This window comes from Papaver somniferum, unplaced genomic scaffold (genome assembly GCF_003573695.1).
Source record: "Papaver somniferum cultivar HN1 unplaced genomic scaffold, ASM357369v1 unplaced-scaffold_19, whole genome shotgun sequence".
Lineage (NCBI taxonomy): Eukaryota > Viridiplantae > Streptophyta > Magnoliopsida > Ranunculales > Papaveraceae > Papaver > Papaver somniferum.
In genome coordinates, this window is record NW_020628818.1 from 679,585 (window position 1) to 706,272 (window position 26,688).

General features: G+C 36.1%; 1 protein-coding gene and 1 long non-coding RNA gene across 6 annotated transcripts; both read right to left on the reverse strand.

The window, feature by feature from the left end:
* Positions 1-1,813: 1,813 nt before the first annotated feature.
* LOC113338396 lies at positions 1,814-3,499 on the reverse strand. Of its 4 annotated transcripts, none has more exons than XR_003354761.1 (3): positions 3,375-3,499; positions 2,435-2,912; positions 1,814-2,227 (listed from the first exon to the last, which is right to left on the reverse strand). It is a non-coding gene; the product is annotated as an uncharacterized LOC113338396 (long non-coding RNA). The 4 variants fall into 4 exon arrangements; XR_003354760.1 differs by having other exon boundaries at positions 2,435-2,896; positions 3,375-3,498; XR_003354762.1 differs by lacking the exon at positions 3,375-3,499 and having other exon boundaries at positions 1,814-2,050; positions 2,148-2,227; positions 2,435-3,349.
* A 13,339-nt stretch (positions 3,500-16,838) lies between these two features.
* LOC113339061 (protein trichome birefringence-like 33) lies at positions 16,839-19,406 on the reverse strand. 2 transcript variants are annotated; one of them, XM_026584465.1, is made up of 6 exons: positions 18,805-19,406; positions 18,409-18,646; positions 18,068-18,242; positions 17,747-17,946; positions 17,480-17,638; positions 16,839-17,398 (listed from the first exon to the last, which is right to left on the reverse strand). In XM_026584465.1, the coding sequence occupies exons 1-6, from the start codon at positions 19,160-19,162 to the stop codon at positions 17,053-17,055; spliced, it is 1,476 nt and encodes a 491-aa protein (XP_026440250.1). In that variant the 5' UTR covers positions 19,163-19,406; the 3' UTR covers positions 16,839-17,052. The 2 variants fall into 2 exon arrangements, with proteins under 2 accessions (XP_026440250.1, XP_026440251.1); XM_026584466.1 differs by having other exon boundaries at positions 18,409-18,643; positions 18,805-19,404.
* Between the last annotated feature and the right edge of the window lie 7,282 nt (positions 19,407-26,688).

A 26,688-nucleotide genomic window follows, 5' to 3' on the forward strand; every position in this document is an offset into this window, starting at 1 on the left:
AATCACGGGATTATCCTTCTACCAGCTATAGTAATTACCCTTTGTTACAAAATAATTTTTAGCCATGAGTTCCATCACGAACAGTGTCATCTCCTGTTCATCACTTGCACCTGTAATTCACCATTTCATCCATCAATATCCTCTCCGATCACTTCATAAACTATCACTGCAATAAACCCATCTTTCTAAATCCCTAATTTCTCATTCCATCTCTTTCTCGAATTCGATCAGACCCATCATGTGTCTTCTGATTCTTCACAGATTCCTTAATTCGAACTCAACATTTAGCTCAGAATCCCATCTCATTTGCACATCAGATATATCTCGTTCAAAACCCTGTTGAGACAGTACCTTTGATTTTTCGTCAACAACCACAAGAATCACCGGAGAATAACAGACAAACCACCGTCTCGGATTTGAGTAAAGGGAAGAAGGCCGTCTTGTTTGTTGTACTAGGTGCGTTCAGAACTGAAAACATATCTATATCGCTTAGTTTCCTACCTGTGGATGTAGGGTTTTGACATCGTTGAGACAGAATAATTTTTACAAAAAAAAAAAAAAATTTTATAAAATTACGGATATGAGAGAAATTTTCTCATAAAATTGGGTGCGCTCCTAAAGACTCACGCCCGTGGTTAAACAATAGATAAAATTTTAAAAATGTGTGTGGCAGTGATAAGCCCATAAATGCTACATTTTATCCCATATTTATATTAGTTATGATTTGATATTTTGACTAATAACATTGTTTTAGCGTTTTTGTAGAAAGTACAAGTGAATTCTATTCTTCCCGAAAATAAATGACTAAACTGAAAGTTAAACGGTGTTTGCGGTGAAAACAACTAAATATGACTGGCCTGGTTTTTTTATATATTAGGGGGACTTATTATCACGGCAGAAACCATTGCATGGACCACAATTCTTTTGTTTACGCTCACAGCACGTGTGGTTTAGTGGTCTACTGAAGGGTAAAAAACAAAGAAATGGGAGACGTGTCCTCAACACCAGGAGTTGAATGTTCACATTGTCGAGCATATTTTCCTTTCCAAGCAGCTGACGTCTGAATTTCTTTTGGCTGCATCTCGAAGACCAGCTGAAGGTGGAATAATGGAGATTGGGTTAATGGCATGAATCTACAGAAGATCATTCGAAGAAGATGTAACTGTCATCTGGAGCTTATGGACGTGGTCTGAAAAGTGGTTGAGATGGGCAATCAATGAGATAAGAAGATGAAGAATGGGTGCTGGTTTGTTTGGTCTTGAGCTGTGCAGTCGATGGAGTGAGCAACTGTTGTTTGAGTCCATTTGGGTCTGCGTTTTATCTCGGCTATGTAGTAGTTACTGTCATAGTTTCAGTGAATGTTGAGAAATTAATGACCAGGAAGAACTGATTAAGCTGCTGTGGTCGGTGTGGGATGAAGTTGTGAACAGACAGATTGAAAGAGGTGAAGAGGCCGAGATTATGAAAGAGGTAGCTAGTAACCTGAGATGAATGCAATGAAGTTCGAGTTCGATATGGAAATCAGAAGCATCAGCTCCTCCTGAAGTTGGAGGGAAACGTCAGTCGTATTTGAGGGTTTAGGTCTGATTCCATCCAGGATGAAAAATGGTTGAAATTGGCAGGCAGCGATGGTTGTGATGGCTGGTTTTATTTTGAACTGCGACACTCGAATGGAGGAAGATAGCAGCAAAGTGAGGCAAGGAATGGCGTTGGTTATTAAACAACGAGCAGGGCCGTTCCCGAATGTTTTTTGCCCCGAAGCAAAAAAAAAAATTATGCCCCCTCCCAAAAAAAAATTTCCACACAACTGTAATAATAAAAGATAATTATATAATTATATTGACATCTAAACATAAATTTTACAAAGTTCGTCGAAATACTTTCACCCTTCGCGTAGTCTTAGACGCAAACTCTCTAATGATGGATTTGTAGTCTATTTTTTCAGCTATGGTTATTTCAATAGCTATCATAGCCAAGCCATTCAATCTTTCTTGCAACATTGAGGACCGAAGATAAGACTTGATTAATTTCAGTTTGGAGAAACTTCTTTCTGCGCTTGCCACGGTAACAGGGACGGTAAGCAAAATTCTATAAGCAACCCAAGCATTGGGATAACATGCTTCCAAGTGTTGCAAATAATGTAATACCTCAATTGGTTTCTTTATCTAGGCCGGCAGTGTCCTTTTCATAATCTTTAATTCAGTGTACAGATCTCTCCCATCAATATCTGAAAGTGTACCATAACTTAGATAATCTTCAAGTTTAGTACATGATGCCAATAAACTATCATCACTCATGGATTGTAATTTCTCCAAGTCGAATAAGAAACCATATATGTTCTCGTACTCCTTAAATTGCTGAAATCTACTTTGAAATGAACGCAAAGCACAATCAACTATGTATAGAAAATAATTTTTTCTAAAAGATTCCTCACCTGAGTCAGGAACTGTCTCCTCGCTAGCATCATCATCGAAATAGCCTTATCTTCAACACCTAAGAACTTAGTATTATCATATTTAACAAAACAGCCTTGTTGCTCTAAAACGCCACCATATGCGTTAGAAAAAAGAGTACCAATTTGACTCACTGCACGAGCTACACAGTTAGTACAATCCGGCATGGATAAATCACCTATGCATTGATATAAACCGTAAGCAGTGTCTGCTGATGAACTACCCATGATTGTGAAATTGTTATAGGTTGAGTAAGAGAAATGCTATTATTGGATATCATTTACTGTTAGTATTCCTTAGCCCAACTATAGTGAAGCAATCAGTTTAACCTACAAATTTAATTGTAAGGTCATAAGACTCATAACTAGCTACCTTTTCCAAAAATGAGTTCCCACTCTCATATGCCGTCAAGCTTAAATCCAAAAAGTGGATTTGCCACACACCTGCATCAAATTCAAGCTGCTCCTAACATTACATTTACAAAGTAAACCATCCAAAGGGGATATAATATTCTTTTAAGAAAATATCATTCTGACCGTAACAAAATATCAAATCAAACAAAACATTACACAAAGCTAAATAAATGGATGCAGAGAATACTTTATAAACCGAAAAGCTAATTCTAATTTTTCAAAGGTTTAACAATCAAACAAAAAAAGACCAATGAATCAACTAATTGAACACCCTAATAAAGCTAAGCACTAGATAATTGTTGAAATTAAGCATGCCAACATAATTAGATCGATCAAATTAAAGAAAAGAAAAAAAAAATTCTAACCAACATATAAACCCTAACTTTCTCTATTTATATGTGTTTTAGAATCAGAAAAAGGGAAAATGAAATCATATTATTGAGATCATATGATTCTCAATCAATGATTTAAGACTCATACAATACAAGTGAAGTGGACATAGAATTACCTTTCTCCTTTCGTTTTAGGCTCAAAAAGAAAAGGCAACAGTGAAAAAGAGATCTAATTGAAGAACTGAAAATTTTAACGAGATTGACCAATATTCATCTCGAAAAGTCCATATTTAGATTAATTGAAACGTTTGCCCCAACCCTTTATACAGTTTCTTAAATAAGTCCCTAAGTAAACTTTTTTTTTTTTTGACGATAAGCCCCCACATCAGACAAGGCTTTGCTGCCCCTAGGCCTTGCTGCCCCAAAGTGGACCTTTCCCTGATTCCCCTTGGGGGCCGGCCATGCAACGAGTGGTGATGGACTTTTTCTGGGATTTCAAGAAGCAGACAACGAGCTTATCTACTACAGAAAGTGGATATGTTGACTGGTTAGACATGGGATGTTTGAGATGATTAATGGCAAGCAGCAACAATGGTAGTCGATAGTGAAAAAAAGAGCTGGTGGAATTTTGGTTCGAAGTGAAGTGGGTCTGTGTGTTAGCTGAGTCGGATCTACTATGGGAGTAGCTGGTGGACGGTGTTGGTGACTGAACTTGAATGGCCACAGAAGAGAGTTAGTATGGACTGAATTTGGAGTTGCGAGAAACAAGAAGAATAATTTATGCTGGGGTCAGGCAAAGGAGCAGGAACCGGTGTTGGATATTGGCAGTGATTGGACTGGGCCTTGCCACTCTGCTAGGGATTAACTGAATTTCTTGGCAGCAGACTATATATGAACGAACAGAACCAGAAAGGAGAGGAGGCCGGCTGGAGTTGGAATTTTAGAGGTTGCGGCTACAGAGCCGAATACCAGAAAGGAGAGGAGGCCGACACAGGCTACTGAAGCCGCAACTTGGAGAAAAGAACAGAGATTGAGAAGGAGACGAAGGCGACAGAGCCTATAGGGTTTGAATTTTTATTTCTCCCATTTTCAATTTTGATTAGGAAGTTTTCATTTGATTTGTTTATGGCTTTTGAGAAAACCATGTCTTGCTAAATTCTTGTAACTAGGGTTTATGATTGACACCACTTTGGGTATTAGGCTAATTCGAAATGATTATATAGCATTAGACCATTATGATTTGAATTGATTAATTCTTGAATAATGTTTATTGATTGATCGAATAAATAAGTTGTTGCTTCACCGGTTTAAAAACCTATTCACGTAATACAAATATATTTGTCTTATTATTTGATGATCCATGCTTCGTTAAAAACTTTGATGGGTTATGCTTAGAAAATCCATATAGAATTTGTGAACCTATATTTAGTTTCGTATAACTTTCTCGCTGATGCAATTTGATGGTTCATACTTGGATTTAGTCTTTTGATGTGCCATGCTTAGGGTATACCAGTGATATTTGCGACCCTAATATATATAATAGGTGATGTCAATAGAACGAACAATAAATAAATATTCATGAGTTATGTTTCATTTCAGTAATTGAATAGAAATAGTGGTGGATACAATAAAACCTTGGTTACCGACTTTCCATTGGAATCATTCTACTAATTTAATTTTATTATTTCATTTTTAATTCTAAAAATATCAAAAACATCTTTTTTCAGGTTAGTTGATTGAGAATATTGATTATTGGTATTTCCACCGCTCCCTGTGGGTTCAACCCGTACTTGCCTCTGTCTACTAGTTAGATACAGTGCGACTGCGGTTATTATAAATAGGCATCTCCAGATCCTATCAATTTTTGGCGCCGCTGCCGGGGAGCGGCTATGGAATATTGTAATTAGTATTTTTGATTTTGTAAATAGTTAGTTTTTTTTTTTTTTAAGATTTCTTTTTCCTTTTGACTTGCTTTGTGCTTCAGAATTTTATTTCAGGAGCCTTTTTGAGAACGATGAGTGCTTTGCGTGAGACGTCCTCTATGACGCTTGGGGAATACATGTATAGGTCACGGTATAAAGAAGTTCTTGCTTATAATCGTCTCAGGTATGGAACTTGGAATCCACGTAATTTCGCTATGGGTGGTTATTCAGATGAGTATCAACCCCAATACCATGAGGGTGAAAAGGAACTTGATACTAGAAGTGATTTTAGGAATTATGATACTGATATAATATCTGAATCTATTGTATCTTACCCAACTCATGATCATTTAACTGATTATTTGTCTATTAAAAAGGATGAGAGTTGTGTTAGAGATGCCATTTATTCAGATAATGATGATTTAGAAGAACATATTTGTATAGAAGATACTATTGTTGAGTCTGATGACTTAGAGACAGTAGGCGTGATAATGAGATATTTTCTAATCATTCAGATAATGAGTTTCCTATAAGTCACTTGGTTGCAAATAGTGAGTAGGTGATTATTCATGATATTGTTGCTCCATTGTGCTCTTGTTTTTATGATCCATCTAGTGATTTTCTGAATGCTGATGTGAATGTTGAACATATTGATATTGGTCAGATAACTTGTGTCGATGATTTTGAGCCTTTAGCTGTTTGTTTAGCCCACTTTTATGATTCCGATGACCCTATGATTATTGATATTATCAATGCATTGCGACAACCAATAGATAATCAAGGTAACTCAACAACGGAAGTTATTTCCGCGGACTTAGAACCGGATTTAGGAGTTGCTGATTTTGATAAACTTGAACCATTAGATACAAGTTTAAACAATTGTGTTGAGTTTGATAATCCGGTACCTGATAGACACATTTTTGTGTCTGATATAATCTCAATTGTATATATTGTTAGTGCTCGATTTTGTATTTATTTTGGCTTTTTATGTCTTTGTAGGTGTTTTTGGAAAAATAAGATTTTGCGGCGAAATTGGCTCGAAAAGTGTTTTTTGCGTTCATGGGAGGACATTTGCTATTCGGACCCTCACTTTGGATAAGGGGTAACCTAATTACTAAGGGGCATCCCATTTCTAGGCATCTGCTAATCGCACCCCTACTATGGATAAGGGGCAACCATCTTCAACATTCAAAAATCAGGTTTTGGCGGGAAAAAAGTGTAGTTAAAGAGCAGTTTTGGCAATCGTGATTTGGAGGAGTTTGAGGTCGATTAAACCTCTGATTTTAATAGGATAGACTCCTTATGGGTCTAAGAATCTGATATGGGTGTTTAAATCGATTAGATTGGGCTCAAACGACGGATTTTTCTCACAACAAGAAAATATGGAAAGTCACGTGTGTGACCTGTTTTAGGGAATTTTAGAGTAATTAAAACGCTGTAAACCTTCCCAAAGATTTGTATCTATCTAAGGAAGAGTTTAGAATAAAAAGGAAAGCTCAGAAACGCGTAGAAATCCTAAAACAAGAAATTGTCGCAACTTGGCCGTGAAGAGAAGGAAAGAGATTTTGGAAGATTTGGGAGAGATTTAATCGGTATTTTTGATATAAATAGATGTCTTGGGTCATATAGAAGAGGCGTCGAGAGTTTGGGAACCTAAGGAGAGCCAGAGAAAAAGAAATCAGAGCTTTACCAAACTCTGTTTCTGCTGCTGCTGCTGTTGAAGAAGAAGAACAGCTGAAGAACATTGACCCTGCGTAGACAGTCGCAGAAAAGTGTCGCTGTTTAATAGCTGAAGAACATTTAGCTGTTCAGGGAAGTCTTATTCTAGGGTTTTAAAATCAGCGACAAAGCAACAATTTTTCTGTAACAGTTCCATTGTAACAGCTGTTTTGCAACAGCAATACACTGTTGCAAACAATCTGTGTTATTACTTTTCACTCTTTTAATCATCTTTTGAGCAACAAACACATATTTTGAGATCATGATTAATATGAGGAGCTAAACCCCACACTGGGATGACGGAGGAAGCCATATTTCATACGTGTGGTAATTATATTTAATTCTTTTTATGACTTTTTGCATTAATTTAATCGTTTTATGATTTTTCTTAATTAGTTGTGAAGTCGTATGATGATGTATGCTTGGTCTAAGTGCTTTTGATGCATCATGCTAGTGATTTACAGTTAGTCTTTTTAAAATATACCCTGACAAAGAATTAGAGTCAATAAACAATAGCTATAATTGTCTAAGAATTGATTTTTGAACCACATGGTATAAGGTTTGGTGGAATCCTGAGTCTCAGTAATCTCTCGACATTGTGACAAACCTTGTGTATATATTTTCTTTATTTTTATTGTTTTCTATTATCAAGTCTGAAATTGAGTCTACACAAGTCCGAGTTGAACGAACTTTATTTACCACTTAAAAAACTACATCAATTTTTGGCGCCGCCGACGCGGATTCGTATTAGATTTGTTTTAGGTTTATTTTTATTTTTATTATTTTTTTTGTTTTTTTACGCGTTTTGGTATTTTTCGATTCTTTTCAGATTTGGAGCGAAGCTACAAGGAAAGAAAAGTACTATAAAAGGAAAGCATCGCCAAAGAAGGAAAGAAAAGAGGAATCTGAAAGGAGTGGAGAAGAAGATTTTTTATATAGTTATTTTGTTTTATTTTTAGAAACTGTAAATAGGGTTTTATTTTTGTAATTTTTCTTTTCCTTTTTGGACTTGGACATTTTTATTTTTAAACCCTAAGGAAGGGTTAAAATTAAATATAAACTTTTTGCAGGGAAGGGCGACAGTTATGATACTGTCTCGGCCCCTCGGGTTCGTACACTGACATAGGAGTCGGTGGCCTGAGTCGACTTCAACGGTTCATCGCCCGTCTGGTACGGGAGGTAAGACTCTATCCACCCACGAATCCCCTATCAGTGGGTTTTATTTTGTGTGACAACTCACACCCCTGCAGTAGAATGTCGAACTGGTATTACAATAGCCAATACAACGAATATCCGACTGAGTTTCAAAATGGACGTTACTACTTTGACCATAGTGTGAATAAAGGTTGGGAACATCAGCCTTTTGAAGATTATGGTCCATACCATGGTGAGCCCAATTACTATCCACATAAGTACCGATCATATGAGCAAAATTCTTATTTTTATCCTTTAGAAGAGTCTCTCAGGAAATTAGAAGAGTCGACACGTAGGATAGCTGAGATGAATAACTTAGTTTATGACGAAAGGAAACTTTCTTTAGAGGAATCCCTCAAGCTGATAGCTGAGACGAACGAAAGAATTGCTCGAAATAATCTTAATTTTCAATACATTGTCTCCAATAATACCCTTGAAAATGAGGATAGTTATTTGCATAATCAAGATGACGAGGATATAATTGGTAACACTACTTGTTGTTTAGATGAGGTTCAACCATTTTCATGTTATTATAATGATTATGATGAGGATAGTGTTGATGAAGAATTTGAAATAAATAGGCATAGTGATCAGGAATTTGCTACTCCAACTGAGCTTAATAATAATATTATTTCTAGTTCAAATCCAAATAATTTTAATAATTATTCACCTATTCAAAAGGACGAGGATTTGACTAGAGATACTCTCGTTTTAGACGATGCAGTATTTCCTTTTGATTACGAAGCTAATAATGGTTTAGAGGAACGAGTATATTTTGAGTCTAGCGATTTAGAAACAATAGACTTAGAAAAAGAAAATGAACTCGTCGAGATGAGTGAAGATGTACCTGACTTAGAAGAATCAATTGACCATTTTCCTGAATTAGATGACCTTAAAATTAGGGAAGTTGTGACTAGTCTTTCTAGAGACACACAAAAATCTAAGTTTGTGGGTGATTATCATTCTCCTTGTGCCTTACCTTTAGCTCTTACAGAGATCCCTCACTTGGGACTTGACATATGTGCCTCAACCATTTTACAAGATTATCTTCATACATGTTTTACTGAACCTAGTGATGTCCACAAGAAATTTTAGCTATTAGAAACCCATCCTCTGATTGATGTGGTTTACCTAGGCTATGATACCCAGATTGACTTTGTTTTCCCACCAAATATTTTTCTTCCAAATGTGGGAATGTTTGATTTTCAAATGTGTCGAATATTAAGTTTTGAGACTAAACCTAATTACTTTAGGAGATTAGGGTCGACATACTTGTTTAAGGAAGATCACCACTCTCATTGTCGTCAGCTGTGTAAGTCAAATCTGATTGACTTAGAGGATCCTCAATTATTCAGGTTATTATTATGTGCTTCTAAGTTTTTATTTGAGTTTTTCTAGACTCTAGAACCTGAAAATTTGGATCTAACCTATGAGGAAACGCAACCCTTGAAAATATTTTATTTGGACCCAGTTATAGATCCTGAACCTGAACCACAACTAGATGTAGTTGTCTTAAACAGGAAACTAGACAAGTGTGTGCTTTATTTGTTCATTTTCTTGGCATGTTGCAGATTCCTTTTACTTGTGATAGCTCTATTTGGTTTTGATGACCCACAAATATTTCGGCTATTACTTTATGATTTTATAAGGTGACTAATCCTTTCTTAGTCTGGCTGAAGACATTAAACTTAGCACTTCTTGGGAGGTAACCCATTCTCATGCAACACGGTAATATCTTTCCTTATCTCTTTTGCTTCAAATGGTAACAGTTTCTCCTTGTTCATGCTTTTAATTTGATCTTTAGAACATTGAGGGCAATGTTAGATTTAAGTTTGGGGGTATAAGAGAAACTTTTTAGTTGCACACTTAAACTCCAGAGCCTAGAAATTTATACTTATTAAGGATGGGATTAACCAATCTAAGTGGATGGAAGCATTTTGGTTGTAGGAGTTGAGGAACCAATCTGACTAGATGGCAACATCTAAAGAGTCTATTCATAAAAGCACAGAGCTCAAGTGTTAGAAATAACATGATAGTTTCACCATATCTCGTTGAGTCCTTTTCACTTCTGTTTTTATTTTGTTTTGTTTTTAAACTATGTTTCTCTAAGTGATTAGGTGGGGCTCACGATTCAAGTTGTTACCAATGCTAGGGTGAATTAGAGTGATTGAGATAAAAAAATAAAAAAAAATAGAGACCAGACCATCAGACCAACTGGAATAAATTCAATAAAGTCGACCACTGGAACCCTTGTATATGCCATTTGTGTTGACCTAGAGTTAGGATTATCAATCACAGGTTCCCTTATATATGCCAGTGTGTTGATATTAGTCAGACTAGTATCTCAGTCCATTAGGATAGGTTCATTTTGGCGGAGGCCTTCAGACAGATATGAGAAACACCGTTCACCTAGTAAACATCAAAACCATCTATGTTTTTCAATATCCATCTTCTTGATCTATCCATGTGATTAGTTTTGACTCCGGATATTGATGTCCATAGTGCGACTATCTGAGTAGAGCTCTGTCACTTCATATGAATTTTAGTATGCTTGAGTGCAAACTCGTGTACAACAATTGGAATTTCACATCAGGGTACTTCCTCCTGTAGTCAATAAGTATGCCAACCAAGGAGATTCTTTAGTGCCTTCCAAGGTTCTGTGTAAATATCTAGGGTCTGGAGTAAAAAGGTTTTGTGGGTATACCTCTGGTAAGCCCTCCGGAGAAAACACTCCGCCACTAGGGACACCTAGGGGTTTAAAGGCTTATTGCATACGCTAAATTATAATCTCAATTGTATATATTGTTAGTGCTCGATTTTGTATTTATTTTGGCTTTTTATGTCTTTGTAGGTGTTTTTGAAAAATAAGATTTTGCGGCAAAATTGGCTCGAAAAGTGTTTTTTGCGTTCATGGGAGGACATTTGCTATTCGGACCCTCACTTTGTATAAGGGGTAACATAATTACTAAGGGGCATCCCATTTCCAGGCATCTGCTAATCGCACCCCTACTATGGATAAGGGGCAACCATCTTCAACATTCAAAAATCAGGTTTTGGCGGGAAAAAAGTGTAGTTAAAGAGCAGTTTTGGAAATCGTGATTTGGAGGAGTTTGAGGTCGATTAAATCTCTGATTTTCATAGGATAGACTCCTTATGGGTCTAGGAATCTGATATGGGTGTTTAAATCGATTAGATTGGGCTCAAACGACGGATTTTTCTCACAACAAGAAAATATGGAAAGTCACGTGTGTGACCTGTTTTAGGGAATTTTAGAGTAATTAAAACGCTGTAAACCTTCCCAAAGATTTGTATCTATCTAAGGAAGAGTTTAGAATAAAAAGGAAAGCTCAGAAACGCGTAGAAATCCTAAAACAAGAAATTGTCGCAACTTGGCCGTGAAGAGAAGGAAAGAGATTTTGGAAGATTTAGGAGAGATTTAATCGGTATTTTTTATATAAATAGATGTCTTGGGTCATATAGAAGAGGTTTCGAGAGTTTGGGAACCTAAGGAGAGCCAGAGAAGAAGAAATCAGAGCTTTACCAAACTCTGTTTCTGCTGCTGCTGCTGTTGAAGAAGAAGAACAGCTGAAGAACACTGACCCTCCGTAGACAGTCGCAGAAAAGTGTCGCTGTTTAACAGCTGAAGAACATTAAGCTGTTCAGGGCATTCTTATTCTAGGGTTTTAAAATCAGCGACAAAGCAACAGTTTTTCTGTAACAGTTCCATTGTAACAGCTGTTTTGCAACAGCAATACACTGTTGCAAACAGTCTGTGTTATTACTTTTCACTCTTTTAATCATCTTTTGAGCAACAAACACATATTTTGAGATCATGATTAATATGAGGAGCTAAACCCCAACACTGGGATGACGGAGGAAGCCATATTTCATACGTGTGGTAATTATATTTAATTCTTTTTATGACTTTTTGCATTAATTTAATCGTTTTATGATTTTTCTTAATTAGTTGTGAAGTCGTATGATGATGTGTGCTTGGTCTAAGTGCTTTTGATGCATCATGCTAGTGATTTACAGTTAATCTTTTTAAAATCTACCCTGTCAAAGAATTAGAGTCAATAAACAAGAGCTATAATTGTCTAAGAATTGATTTTTGAACCACATGGTATGAGGTTTGGTGAAATCCTGAGTCTCAGTAATCTATCGACATTGTGACAAATCTTGTGTATATATTTTCTTTATTTTTATTGTTTTCTATTATTAAGTCTGAAATTGAGTCTACACAAGTCCGAGTTGAACGAACTTTATTTACCACTTAAAAAACTACATCAGTACCTTTTTGCATTGTCAATACATTGCTTCCTATGATTTCTAGTGAAGAAAATGTGTCGACCAGATGTATTTCAGCTGATTTAGAACCTGATATAGAGTGTGCTTCCCGAATAAAAAATAAGATAATTCTATGTTTATTGTCCATGTAAGTGATTTATTTATCTCGACTAAGGTCTGTTTTATATTGGGAATGGATTTACACATCTTTTTGGAGGTTTATAGTGTTTGCAGGTTCATATTCGCAGCTGACCTAAGTTTTTGGATTGATCCCCAACTTTTCAGACTTTATATATATGCCTTGCAGCTTACATTGGTGTATCAACACCTTGTTGAGATTCTTTGCTGGCAAAAGTAGAGAAACAAATACCTTTCGCTTCATGGGAGTCAACCCATCAGATTTGTTCCCTTTACTCTATCTTTTATTTTTATTTTCATTTTAGGATTTCCCACCTTAACTTCTACGTTGGATGACTCGATTACATTGAGGACAATGTAATGTTTAAGTGTGGGGGAGTGGCATTTTCGTTAGGAGTTTTGATTTAAAAAAAAAAAAAGATCAGCTGTTTAGCGGGTCTAAAAGAAAAAAAAAATATATATATTATAATTTTTAGTGTTATGACCAGCTGTGTAGCTGGTCTTTTTCTTTTTTCTTACATGTTATGACCAGCTGTAGAGCGGGTCTAAAAAAAAATTAAAAGAAAATATATATATTGAATGACCAGCTTTTTAGCGGGTCTACAAAAAAAATTATATAAAAAAAATGAAATAAAAATGATCAGCTGTTTAGTGGGTCTTTCTGTCTAGCTGTTTAGCAGACATTTCTCGATCTCGTTGTTTAACGGATCCGTCTAGCTGTTTAGCAGACGTCTCTATACCACTGTTTAGTGGTTTCGTCTCGTTGTTTAGCAGACTTCATTCTTTATCCAGCTGTGTAGCGGATACATTATTTGTTTTGTTCGAGGACTAGCAAAATATAAATGTGGGGGTGTGATAAGCACGTAAGTGCTACATTTTATCCCATATTTATATTAGGTATCACTCGATATTTTGACTAATAACATTGTTTTAGTGCTTTTGTAGAAAATACAAGTGAATTCTATTTTTCGGGAAAATAAATGACTAAACTGGAAGTTAACCGGTGTTTGCCGTGAAAACAACTAAATATGACCAGCCTAGTATTTTTATATATCAGCAGGATTTATTATCACGGCAGAAACCATTGCATGGACCACAATTCTTTTGTTTACGCTCACAGCACGTGTGGTCTAGTGGTTTACAGAAGGGTAAAAAACAAAGAAATGGGAAACGTGTCCTCAACACCAGGAGTTGAATGTTCATATTGTCGAGCATATTTTCCTTTCCAAGCAGCTGACATCTGAATTTCTTTGGCTGCATCTCAAAGACCAGCTGAAGGTGGAATAATGGAGCTTGGGTTAATGGTATGAATCTATAGAAGATCATTCGAAGAAGATGTAACTGTCAGCTGGAGCTTATGGACATGGTCTGAAAAGTGGTTGAGATGGGCAATCAATGAGATAAGAAGATGAAGAATGGGTGCTGGTTTGTTTGGTCTTGAGCTGTGCAGTCGATGGAGTGAGCAACTGTTGTTTGAGTCCATTTGGGTCTGCGTTTTATCTCGGCTATGTAGTAGTTACTGTCATAGTTTCAGTGAATGTTGAGAAATTAATGACCAGGAAGAACTGATTAAGCTGCTGTGGTCGGTGTGGGATGAAGTTGTAAACAGACAGATTGAAAGAGGTGAAGAGGCCGAGATTATGAAAGAGTTAGCTAGTAACCTGAGATGGATGCAATGGAGTTCGAGTTCGATATGGAAATCAGAAGCATCAGCTCCTCCTGAAGTTGGAGGGAAACGTCAGTCGTATTTGAGGGTTTAGGTCTGATTCCATCCAGGATGAAAAATGGTTGAAATTGGCAGGCAGCGATGGTTGTGATGGCTGGTTTTATTTTGAACTGCGACACTCGAATGGAGGAAGATAGCAGCAAAGTGAGGCAAGGAATGGCGTTGGTTATTAAACAACGAGTGGTGATGGACTTTTTCTGGGATTTCAAGAAGCAAACAACGAGCTTATCTGCTACAGAAAGTGGAGATGTTGACTGGTTAGACATGGGATGTTTGAGATGATTAATGGCAAGTAGCAACAATGGTAGCCGACAGTGAAAAAAGGCGCTGGTGGAATTTTGGTTCGAAGTGAAGTGGGTTTGTGTGTTAACTTAGTCGAATCTGCTATGGGAGTAGCTGGTGGACGGTGTTGGTGACTGAACTTGAATGGCCACAGAAGAGAGTTAGTGTGGACTGAATTTGGAGTTGCGAGAAACAAGAAGAATAATTTATGCTGGGGTCAGGCAAAGGAGCAGAAACCGGTGTTGGATATTGGCAGTGATTGGACTGGGCCTTGCCACTATGCTAGGGCTTAACTGAATTTCTTGGCAGCAGACTATATATGAACGAACAGAACCAGAAAGGAGAGGAGGCCGGCTGGAGTTGAGATTTTAGAGGTTGCGGCTACATAGCCGAATACCAGAAAGGAGAGGAGGCCGACACAGGCTACTGAAGCCGCAACTTGTAGAAAGAATGGGGCTCGGTTACGGAAAAGAAAAGGAGGCTGTGGCTGAGTTTTCTGGATGCTGTTGGCGGCCATTGGAGGAGCAGATAAAACAAAGGGAAGAAGAGGATTTATTGCCGGGTGACAACGGCCATAAGGGTTTGATTTTCTTTTGTAATCATTTTTATGGGTTTTGTGAACCCCATGGTTTGCTAAATTTTGGCTATGACTTTTGGTGGAAACTAATTTGACGACGTAGACTCATTTATTAATTCTCCGGATAACGATTTAAATGTCTAGTAATTTTTCTTGAATACGCTTGGTTTATAATTGCATAAGTAGTTGAACTGATCAAATATGTTTTCCGTTTGATGCATCGTACTTGGATTAGGTTCTTTGACGGGGTATGCTTCTAGATTGATATTTGATACTTTACAACTTTATTTTGGTTAGATAGCTTCATTGTTTATTTATACTTTTAAATTGATGTGCCATGCTTAATAATATTTGATGGAACATGCTTTGTGATTGATAAATAAATCTTTAGAACTATCAACTTAGAAGCGGGAGAAAATTACAACGGTGAAACAATTCTATGGAGTATACGTTTTAGATATTGAATATGAGTTTTACATGATTAAACTGGTGAAAACCAGATTCCCTAGTTACCGTCTTTCACATTGCATTTAGTTAATTATTTTCATTTTTATTCTTTTTATTCTTTTATTTCAAAAATCCGAAAAATATCTCTGGTTAGTCGATCAGAATTATTGATTTTAGTATTTCCACCGCTCCTCGTGGGAACGATCCGTATTTACCGTTGTCTACTAGATAGATACCGTGTGATTGTGGTATTCACATATAGGCATCTCCGGATCCTATCAGGTAGTAGTTTTCACTTTGCAGATTCAGTCCCAATTGCTCACCCCAAAAGTCTGATAGGCAAACAATTGAACTCGAGGTCATCATCATCCGATAAGATCATACTGGCCCATGGAAAAGTATTAGGCCCAACAAGCTTCTCTTCTCCCCCGTTAATCTCATGCTTGCCCAATAAAGAAGCTTCTAACAAGTACCAGTACCCACCCACTCCCTTAAGACAACTTCAATAAAAAAAAATCACATCATTGGTGTAATTAGCTTTAGAATTTCTCATTTATATTATTGCTCTATAGTTAATGGCTATGGCTCTTCCTATCAAAATAAAAATAAAAATGGCAACTTGGCCATGTATTTCTCTTCTCGGTAACTATTATGTAATTTTGTTGAATCACAATTTTTATTTTGTTCCGATACTTTTATATTGCATACCACGTATGGTTATTTATCGTTTATAACTAATATTTCCTCTGTTTTTGGATTTTTTTTTCTTTTAATACGAAAGGAAAAGATTTTTTTTGGATTAAGTGTTTGAAAATAACAGAGATTCATCAGCTGCTATGGCTGTACTTAACCAAGGAGGCAGATGATGTTGCCATTCTTGGATGCTAGAAAATGATAAAGCCTTTTTCACGATAGTATCCGTGACATTATTTCCTACACGATGGACAAGATTATATTTTCATGTAGTAAAACTATTTAGAAGAAAAATCGAGTCTCCTATTATGCTTGCATTGATCCAATTTACTGCTCATTTGGTTCCATTAGTTGCTTTCACTATTCTTTGACTGTCTCCTTTTAAGTGAAGCTTTATAATACCCTTTTTCTTTGCTCAGGGTCTAATGCCCTTCTAAGTGAAGTTTTTGGAAAACAGATACTATCATTTTTTTGGCCTATTTTTAGATAATATTTCTTTTCCAGAATGAGAAAGAGCATAAATTGAAGAGGCATTTTTTGTTTCTTTCGGAAGATGAACTTTCTTTTTGCACTTTTTTGTGATGAAGAAATTTCATGGTAAAGGCCTTGAAAGCATTGCCAGCCTTTATAAACATAGAAAGCAACTCGCCAACTCAAGCAAGTCCCATTGCAACTTGCAAGCAACAAAATGGGATAAGATTTTTGAATATTTAGGCACAAATGTTTACCGAAGGCAGACCAAGTCTTTTACTAACCGCCTTGATTACTCTTGAAGTACTTGATCCAAAATCTTACAATGGCAAAGATTGGCAAAACAAAATGATAATTTTACAAAAGTTTTAGTAACGGAACAGGATTCCGGGTGTATGTTATTGGTAGGGATAGAAAAGTTTGGTGTATAGAAGTTCATTCCAAGTATCTTGAAGTCCAGGCAAACACCAATGAACACAATCAGCATAGCTAGTCGGATTAGCTATCTGCTCTTTTGTCAAGGGATTCCATTGCTTCTTATATATTGCTGTATGTGCATCTTTTCTATACTCCGATAGTTGTGTAATGTTTAGAAATGTAATGGGTATTTTTGATTTACTAAATTCTTGTCTAATCACTTCCATTACTTTTTTCCGAGACCCTGTTCCCCAGTATTCTGGATCTTCTATCGGAGTCGTTTGATTGTAACAATTCTCATTTGGCTCCCCACCCCATTCGCTGCTCCTGCAAGTAAAACATTCAAGTTAAATAATTTTAGTGAATGCAAAGAAACGGAACAAGCTATGACCTTGGAGATTTACTTACTTCTCGTGGTAAGGCGACATGCTAGTGAACAAAACTCTATTTTTCTTAGGATTTGTATTTTTCTCAACCCATTTCACCAGGCTCTTCATTGCCACACGGTACGCATCTTCTGTTGGCAACTCTTCAAATACTTTCTCTTCATCTTGGAATGATCCTTGTCTACATGCCGTGAAGTTAAAGTCACTGGACTGCAATTTTACTACATGTATATGATCGTTTACTAAGCAAAATGAATCAGAAACTTGTATATAAAGGTTTCGAGATTACAGAAATTTAAATTTCATCCCAGTGCACCACCAAAGGTATGTATTGAATACCAAAACGTCCGCTCCCTTCCAATGTTGACCGTGCTTATCGATTGAATCCTTACGAACTATTCTATCTGGAACCCTATGGACTATGGCGTTATCAGAGTTTGATTCCAAAAGGAATGGTGCCCAATAAAACTCAATCGTCGCGTTATACTCCTACGTATTTGAGCAATATAGTTTAGAAGATTATGGCTAATTATTTAATGTACGAGGATAAGTATATAAACACATTGATTGTGAGTATATTATAAATTTAATCATCGTTGGTAGTTGGTACCTTGGCTGTGAATACAGTAAGAGAGTTGTAAACGATTCGCATGGATTTGGCGTGTGCAGGGATGACCTTCTGGAGGAGACACACCATGGAAGTGAATTGACCCCTATTCAAGGAGTCACCAACAAACAACATCCTCTTACCTCTAAGTTTTTCTAGCATGAATTTTGCATTGAAGCTGCAGAATTTTAACCAAATATATCACCAAAAGAATTTAGTTATAATCGAAAACGCTCATTCTGACACATTTGTGTAGAGATGTTCTTGGAACTCATTTAAAAAGTACATAAATAAAACAACAATTGTAAACCATTTGAAATAAATTATGAGAATTGTTTACGAACCTGGGCAGAGAACAACCATGAGGTTGCCATCTCCAATGCTGATAGCCTTTATCAGGTCGTCCTTCTTTTTGACAAGTGATTTGAGGTTGTATATATGGACATTCGGGTTCTTCATAAAGCGGTCGATTGGATTCATCGTAGACCCATTTCCCACTAAACACATCACACTCTTGATAATCTTCATCGGCATGAGGCTCTCCAATAGCAAATGGCAATCTCACCTGCTTCTTAGTCTCTACTTAGTTATCCACAAATAAAAACCTTATATTTTTAGAAAACAAATCCGTAATTACTATTATACGCAATAACGATCAAAATTTAAGCTCAGTAAATTACATAACACAAATCAAAACAGGAAGAGCGGTTAAGTTAAGAGATATTTTCGTTAATGCTCACCTGTTTTTGTCAATAATGCCTGTTTGTTGTTTGCTTCTGGTGATTCTGGTTGAAACTGACTGAAAGTTTGTCTGAGAAAACAACTAACACTGTTTTCATAGAGAATGGAGAAAATGAAAACGAAACCTATGAAAGTAAAGAGGTATGGAGAAAGAGTTGTAGTTTTTCTAAGAGAAGACAGAGAAGACGAGGAGATCAAACGCTTCATGTTTTTTCTTCTCATCCAAAGATTTGGCTTCTTTTTTTTTGGTGTGATATTGAATCTTTTAGAGCTTATATACATGCATGAGACTCTATATGCACATATTAGGGAAGCATTTAATATTTTTAGTGATACTTCGAATTTACAACATATCATTAATTAGGAAATGGATATTTTAAAACTACTTGGGGTATGGTTTTTTTTTTCTTCGTTCATGATGGATAGTCCAGCTCCGTTGCCCCAAGTGGTATTTAAGTATTGGCTGACTATCATGTACTCGAGTGCATGAGAATGTCTGTTTATGTTGTTTAACAGTCTGGGAGGAAGATTATTCGATGGTCTGTGAAATAAACTGTGAAATGGATTGCACAACAAGCGACCTCGAACAGAAGTCTTATTTTAATCTGATGTATACGTTTCTTAGGTTGAAAGGTAGTGTGCTGAACTGAAGCAATAGGTGAGGAATATATAAGATTTTGTTTATTAGGAAAGGTGAGAATTAAGTATAATTTGTATGTGCTTTTTTAGTGGGTTTAGGTGCGTGAGAGAAGAGTAGGTATTTGATGATGCTTCAATTTGAATTTCTCTTGTTAGAAAACACTACTGTTGGTGACATATCGACTTCAGTTTGGTTAGGTTTGGTTGGCATAGAATTTTTTTTGAAAGCAACAATTTGATTTTTAAGAAAGAGCTGGTACGTATGCCTCATGGTTAGATGTGTGATGTGTACGTAAAATTGGCATCTCTGCTGGAAATGGGTGTTCTATGCACTAGCTCGGAGCAAAATGGCGGCCAGGAGCTAGAATTGAATCTGCCACTTTTAAACTTTTTTTTTTGTTGCAAGAATGTAGTTGGAGAATGCATCTTTGCACATGCATGCAGTGACAATGAGCTGATGAACTCAAATGTATTCTGAACTTAGACGGATGATAGCTATTCCTCATTAGTTGACTAAACAGTATAAACTTTGGAGCAACAATGTAATCCCGTACTCATCTAAGTCCTCAGATCATATGCCAAAACGTGTCACGGCAACTTCTTGAAGACAGTACAAGCAGCGTATTTGCGAATCATGAAAAGGAAAGTCAAGGCAAAAGTCAAAGGAAGGTCAAGAATATCTTAGTTCTCGATCCTCTCATCCAATTATGAACTTTCTGATCCTACTAATGATTTCTGTTTCTTTTTTTATGATTCCACAGGCCTTGTTCACTGTCTAGTCCTTTTCGAATGTAGTTGGTTTTCTGTTTCTTCTTTTACCCTCTTAGCTTTTCATGTTTATCAAATAAATCCTGCTGATACTGGTCTTTTGCCTACCTTGTTTTAGGTGCAAAGCCGTATTTACAAAGGTTATGAATTCAAAGATTTTCTTAATTCAAGATTTCGATTCTCAAAGTTCAGTAGTGAAGGTTATTTATTTTCTCAGATTTTGATGCTGGAAATGGTTGCCTCCTGTTCCTTTATCTTTGCCGATACTGCAAAAACAGACTAATCAGCTGGAATAGTGGCATGTCTTAATGGGAGATCTAGATCCCAATAGTGTCTATTTGATAGTTGTGAATCCATTATCTATGTAAAGCTGCGTTTAGAGTTAGTACTTATTAAATGTTCTGAATATTTGTTTTGTTGTTGATCGTGTCCCATAATTTTATTCATAATTTTATAGTCATTTTTCTAGGGAAGCTTGTCTGGAGCTCGGAGTGAATTGGTGCTGGTTTGGAGCTCCAATAGCATTTGGCATTTGTTAATTACTTTTTGATAGTGGGAAGATGAAAAATGTATCTTTGCACATGTATGCCATTACTTGAGCTGATGAACATTGTTAATTTGATGAGATCATCACATAACCTCCAGATCATGATTAGATCATCAGCAACAAAAAATGCAAATCGCGTTGATAGTTTGTAGAATTACTCGAAGCAGCAGCTAACTAGACACTGTAAACTGCATAAATTTCAGTGCAACAACGTAATCCATACCTATTCAATAGGCTGTTCGTTTCTTTCTAAGTCAACTGACTCGTCTATGAATACACGAGTCAAGTGCTAAGTTGTACTTTCCTTGAATACTTTGCAGTCAGATATACGAGCCGAATCAAACATCACAAAAATAAAATTGTGCGGAGTTAGATCCAAACAAACAAGCTTGAAGTCCTCCTCAACTCATATATAAAAATGGACGCAACACCTTCTTGAAAAAAATGGACGCAACACATTTTTGAGAATGAAGACCGGAGACGGAAGTAGTCGAGTCTAAGTTATAATGGGATTCACCACTACATGACAAGGTCCAAAAGTCATATGGGCTTATAATTATTCAGGAAATTTAAGTTCAGGATAGAATCACCCAAAAGTGTAAAAGTCATCCTTGGTTTTGCGTCGTGTTAATTAGGGGTGTGTAACGGACGGACGGTTGCGAATTAGGGGTCACCCGTAACCGAACCGTTAAAGTTACGGATTTGCAAAATTGAATCGTGACCGGCCCAATCACCCGCGGATTTAATCTTTGCGGATCCGCGGATTGTACGGGCCGGTTGCGGATTAACCGCGGATTTGACCTAGTTTTGATTGTACTTGTTGGGCCTAAATTCAGTTAGTGTCTTAACTTAGTTTTGATTGTATTCAGTTAGTTAACTTAGTTTTGGTTCTATTTGTTGGGCCTAAATTCAGTTAGTGTTTTAAGGACTTTACTTCTTTCTCTTTGGGCCTAAATTCATTTAGTTAACTAAGTGATCAAAGAACTTCACTTCTTTCTCTTTGGGCCTAGGTTCATACTCAGGTAAGAAAACTTTGCTTCTTTCTACGGTTGCGGTAATCCGCGGTTTTCAAATAACAACCGCAACCGCACCGCATGCGGATTTGAGAATTCCACCCGTGTCCGGCCCATACGTCTTGCGGTTTGGGTGAAATCCGCAATTTTGCGGACGGATACGGGTTAAATCCGCGGTTCCGGTTTTTATGCTCACCCCTAGTGTTAATAGGAGGGAAGTAGTCAAATCTAAGTTATAATGGGCTTCACCTCTACATGACAAGGTCCAAAAATCATATGTGCTTATAATTACAGGAAATTTAAGTTCAGGATAGAAACACCCAAAAGTGTAAAAGTCATTCTTGATTGAGTCGTGTTAATAAGAGGTAAGAAAACTTTGCTTCTTTCTACGGTTGCGGTAATCCGCGGTTTTCAAATAACAACCGCAACCGCACCGCATGCGGATTTGAGAATTCCACCCGTGTCCGGCCCATACGTCTTGCGGTTTGGGTGAAATCCGCAATTTTGCGGACGGATACGGGTTAAATCCGCGGTTCCGGTTTTTATGCTCACCCCTAGTGTTAATAGGAGGGAAGTAGTCAAATCTAAGTTATAATGGGCTTCACCTCTACATGACAAGGTCCAAATATCATATGTGCTTATAATTACAGGAAATTTAAGTTCAGGATAGAAACACCCAAAAGTGTAAAAGTCATTCTTGATTGAGTCGTGTTAATAAGAGGGAAATAACGGATTTCAGAAGGGAAGGATTATGAGGAGGAAGTCAAAAATTATGCGGAGGGATTGACTTTTTATAAAAATGATGAAATATCTATTTTATCCTCACTGTATCTTCTTTTATCACCCGTGTGAAGATTTGGATAGAAACGAAACTTGAAGATGATTAGATGAGTGATTGCTTGATCCTATATGTTGTGAGTTAGTTCCTCCATAGCCTTGATAATGAAAATATTGTGCTGTATAATTGTCCTCAAATCATTTGTTAGAATAGCTTAATGGGGGAAGGATATTAATAGCAGTACACGGTATTTCCAAGACTTCTTTTCCGAGAACCCTGAATCTTAAAATTTATTATCATTCATATCCCCATCTTTGCTAATCTAGTAGTATTATTAAACTATGGTCGAGAATAATCGTGAGGGGAAATGATAAAGTCGTAGATGCTTACGGATCTAGAACTATACTTGTGAACATTGCTAATCGCAATCGGCGAATACCCAACTAAAGAATTCAATCGTTTGATTGCTTTTATAAAAGGTTAGGGTTTTTTCTTTACAAAAAAGAACGATGAGGTCACTGAAGGTAGGGTGGGTAATATAAAAATAATTATTTATTTTCATTGTATTTGACTTTGACCGCAAATTAACTTGAATTTAATTAAAATCTTTCCCTCCCCAAATCAATTGTTTCCCTCCTAATAACAAAATTCTTGATTTTCCCAGTGACATCCATCTTCATGGTTATCAAATGGATACTCAATTATCCGTAACCAAAAGTAAAACTGAACCTAGTGCTCTAGGTGCGGTACTGGGTCCTAAAATCAGACTCATTCATGGGTAAAACCATTTGGAACTGATAAAATTTCAGGAGTTTACCTTTTCTTTTTTGGTAATTTTAATATAAAACAAAGAAGTGTCTGTCAAGTTTTGGCTTTAGATTTTTATGATTTCCCTTTTTTTTGTTTATGTTTGATATTCAATTAGATCATTAATAAATAAATAAAAATTCCTTTATGCTAAAATATTTTAGATTTAAGACCCGGATCTGAAATATATAAATAGTTTGGGTCTAGGTCTGGGTCCAGCAGTAACTCGAAGGAAGCAGACCCATAGATAACGTACTGCACCTGCGTTTTATAAACTCTTTTCTCTTTTGTAAACAGTCTCTATATAGATTCAAAGGCAAGTACTTCTTCCTCGCTATTATACAACTCTCCTTGTTACAATTTCAATTTCATCATTTTCTTCGTTGCTCACTAAAATCTCTTTAGAATCCTTTTTAAAGATATCTTCACTCATAATCCATTTATTCTCTTTGAAAGTTCTCTTGTTTAGATTCATTAAAGAACCACAACTAGTTTTTCAAGTTTAAGAAATGATGTTAGACTATTTATTTTGAAGAATGTTGATAGATCTAGGGTGTTATACGAGGGGTATATTATTTATATATCCCTACTTTTGACACCCAATAAATATATCCTTATACAACAATAAATATGTCCTTACTTTTTAATAACCTTATCCATTTAAAATTAGATTCCTTTAATACCCTCACCCATATAATATTTTTCTTTATTTCAAAATGCAACAAATTTATTCCTATACCACTTCACCACCACCACTAGGACCACCACCACCAACATTCAACTACCATTCCACCACCACCATTCAACAACCACCACCTAACAACCGCCACCACCACTAATATTCTACCACTACTCCTTCACCACCAGCATTACACTACCAGTCCTCCATCACCACTAGTTCGTCGTCGCCACCACCACTAGTTCGCCGCCGCCACCACTACTGGTTCAGATATTTTTGTATCAACAACAATAGTTGATCTTAATAAAAATAGAACCAACAGTAGAAGTTGATCCAATTTAGGGGATCAACAATGGTACTTGATCCAAAAAAAAAGGGATCAACAGTAGAAGTTGATCCAATTTAGGGGATCAACAATGGTAGTTGATCCCCTAAATTGGATCAACATGAAAGTTGATTCATGCAAATGGAATGAACTTGGTGTGAATCGAACACGCATCATCTGACATGGAGTCAGTCATACTACCATTGCACCATAAGTTCAACATTGGAAGAAATTTACATGATTTAAACTACAAGCATGATTATTCCAAGGAAATATTGTCAACAATAGGAGTTGAAAGGATCAACAACAGTAGTTGATCTAATAAAAAATTGAGTCAACAATAAGAGTTGATCCAATAAATGGATCAACAACCGTAGTTGATCCCATAAAAAATTGGGGCAACAACAAGAATTGATCCCATAAATGGATCAACAACCGTAGTTGATCCCATAAAAAATTGGATCAACAACAACAATTGATCCCATAGAAACAACACCAATTGATCATCACCTGTAGCTTCATAAACAACAACAACTTCATCTCCTTCATTGCAGTAACCACCAACATAACCATCAACCACCATTTATAATCCATAGCAACAACCGTCACTGTCTTCTATGAAGCTTCAACACCAATTCGAACCACCACCACCGTCGCCACCAGAACCACCACCGCCGCTGCCATTATCATCATTACTTCTCTCTTCATAATTCTATATTCCCTGTAATTCCTACACATTCATCTATTCATTTTAATCACAATCCATTAGAAGCATCAGCAGCTTCAGATTCGAACACACCCATTACTTCTCAACAACAACAAGTTCATTATCTCAATTTTATCGTAGCAGCTCTCAGATCCTCTTTTCTTAATCAAATCTAACCACCAAATCGTTCGCATACGTTACTCAAAACTTGATTTCAAAACCTAAAAAATCAGATCTCGTTTTCTTTGGATATGATTTTAAAAAACGATTATAGAAGAAAAAAAGGTTTCATATGTTGCTGATACATCTCGATTGTCGGCGGAGAAGGTAGGAGAATATGCAGAGGTGGTGACGATGAAGATGATGATGGTGGTGGTAAAGCAATGGAGATGATGGTTCGCTGCTATATGAAGAAGAAGAAGAAGTAAGTAGGGATAGATAAAAAAAAATAGATATAGGGAAAATTTGGAAGAAATAAAATCCTTATTGGACCCCTGATGGGCTTATAGATAGAGAGGGACATATTTGTTGTGTGATAAGGATATATGTAAAATCTATCAAAAGTAGGGACAAAAATTCAATTACCACTTATATGAGTGTATCTGTCAGATCTAAGACTAATTTTGATGACACTTTCTTTTCTAATTGCTACTGATGCTTATTTATCACAAGTTTAGCTTAGTAATTCACTTCTTCAAAACCACATCACCTCTAAGTTTTGAACAATGTTTTAATTATTGTTAGTCCACCTGTAGTGACAACAATGATATATAAGAATAAATTGAATTAAAGAATAAAAAAACAATGATATACAAGAATAAAAAAACAACAATGATATATAAGAATAAATTGAATTGAAGAATAAAAAATATGAATTGATTCTTAGACTTCAATGTTTTTATTGTTTAGATAACAAAATACATAACCTATTTTCAGGTGTTTATAAAAAGGACTATCCAATAAAAAAATTAGGCAATAAAACTAACCAATTGGAAGAATTACTATTAACATAACTCATGCTCGGTATGGTGGTCGAGTATCCCTTAAGCCAAACATCCATCATATTTTCCAACATATTATATGTTTCAGCCTTTAATGACTTAATAAAAATGTCTGTAATTTTAATTCATAATTTGCAAAATTCTATTTCAATCTTCTTGTTCTTCACAAATTCACATATTTGATGAAACTTTATATTAACATGATTAATTCCTTCATAAAACCCTACACTCTTGGTTAAAGCTATTTCTGGCTTATTGTCACAATATATCTTTGTTTCTATGCCTTGATTAATATAAAGTTTCTATTAAATGTCGCAGACTAAAAAAATTGACATATAACCAAACAAACGCTAGAGATAGCAACTACTTTATTCTTTTTTGACGACCAAGAAATTATACCTAGACCCATACAAAATAAGAAACCAGAAGTATCCGTACGATATATTTTATCACCTATCCAAATTGTTTATCTGTATAACCAACAAGTTTAGACTTACTATACGATACATAAAGAATACCGTCAATAATTATGTACCTTTTACGTTATTGAAAGATCGTTTTTGCATCTTGTAGAGCTTGACTAGGTATCTTCACGAATCGACTAATCAAATCAACTTCAA

Coding starts and splice junctions, on each gene's coding strand:
- LOC113339061 (XM_026584465.1), bottom strand. CDS start 19,162: ATGATATGTTGTAAATTCGAAGTATCACTAAAAATATTAAATGCTTCC. Junction 17,947..18,067: donor TTACTGTATTCACAGCCAAG/GTACCAACTACC, acceptor TCAAATACGTAG/GAGTATAACGCGACGATTGA. Junction 17,639..17,746: donor GGGATGAAATTTAAATTTCT/GTAATCTCGAAA, acceptor CACGGCATGTAG/ACAAGGATCATTCCAAGATG.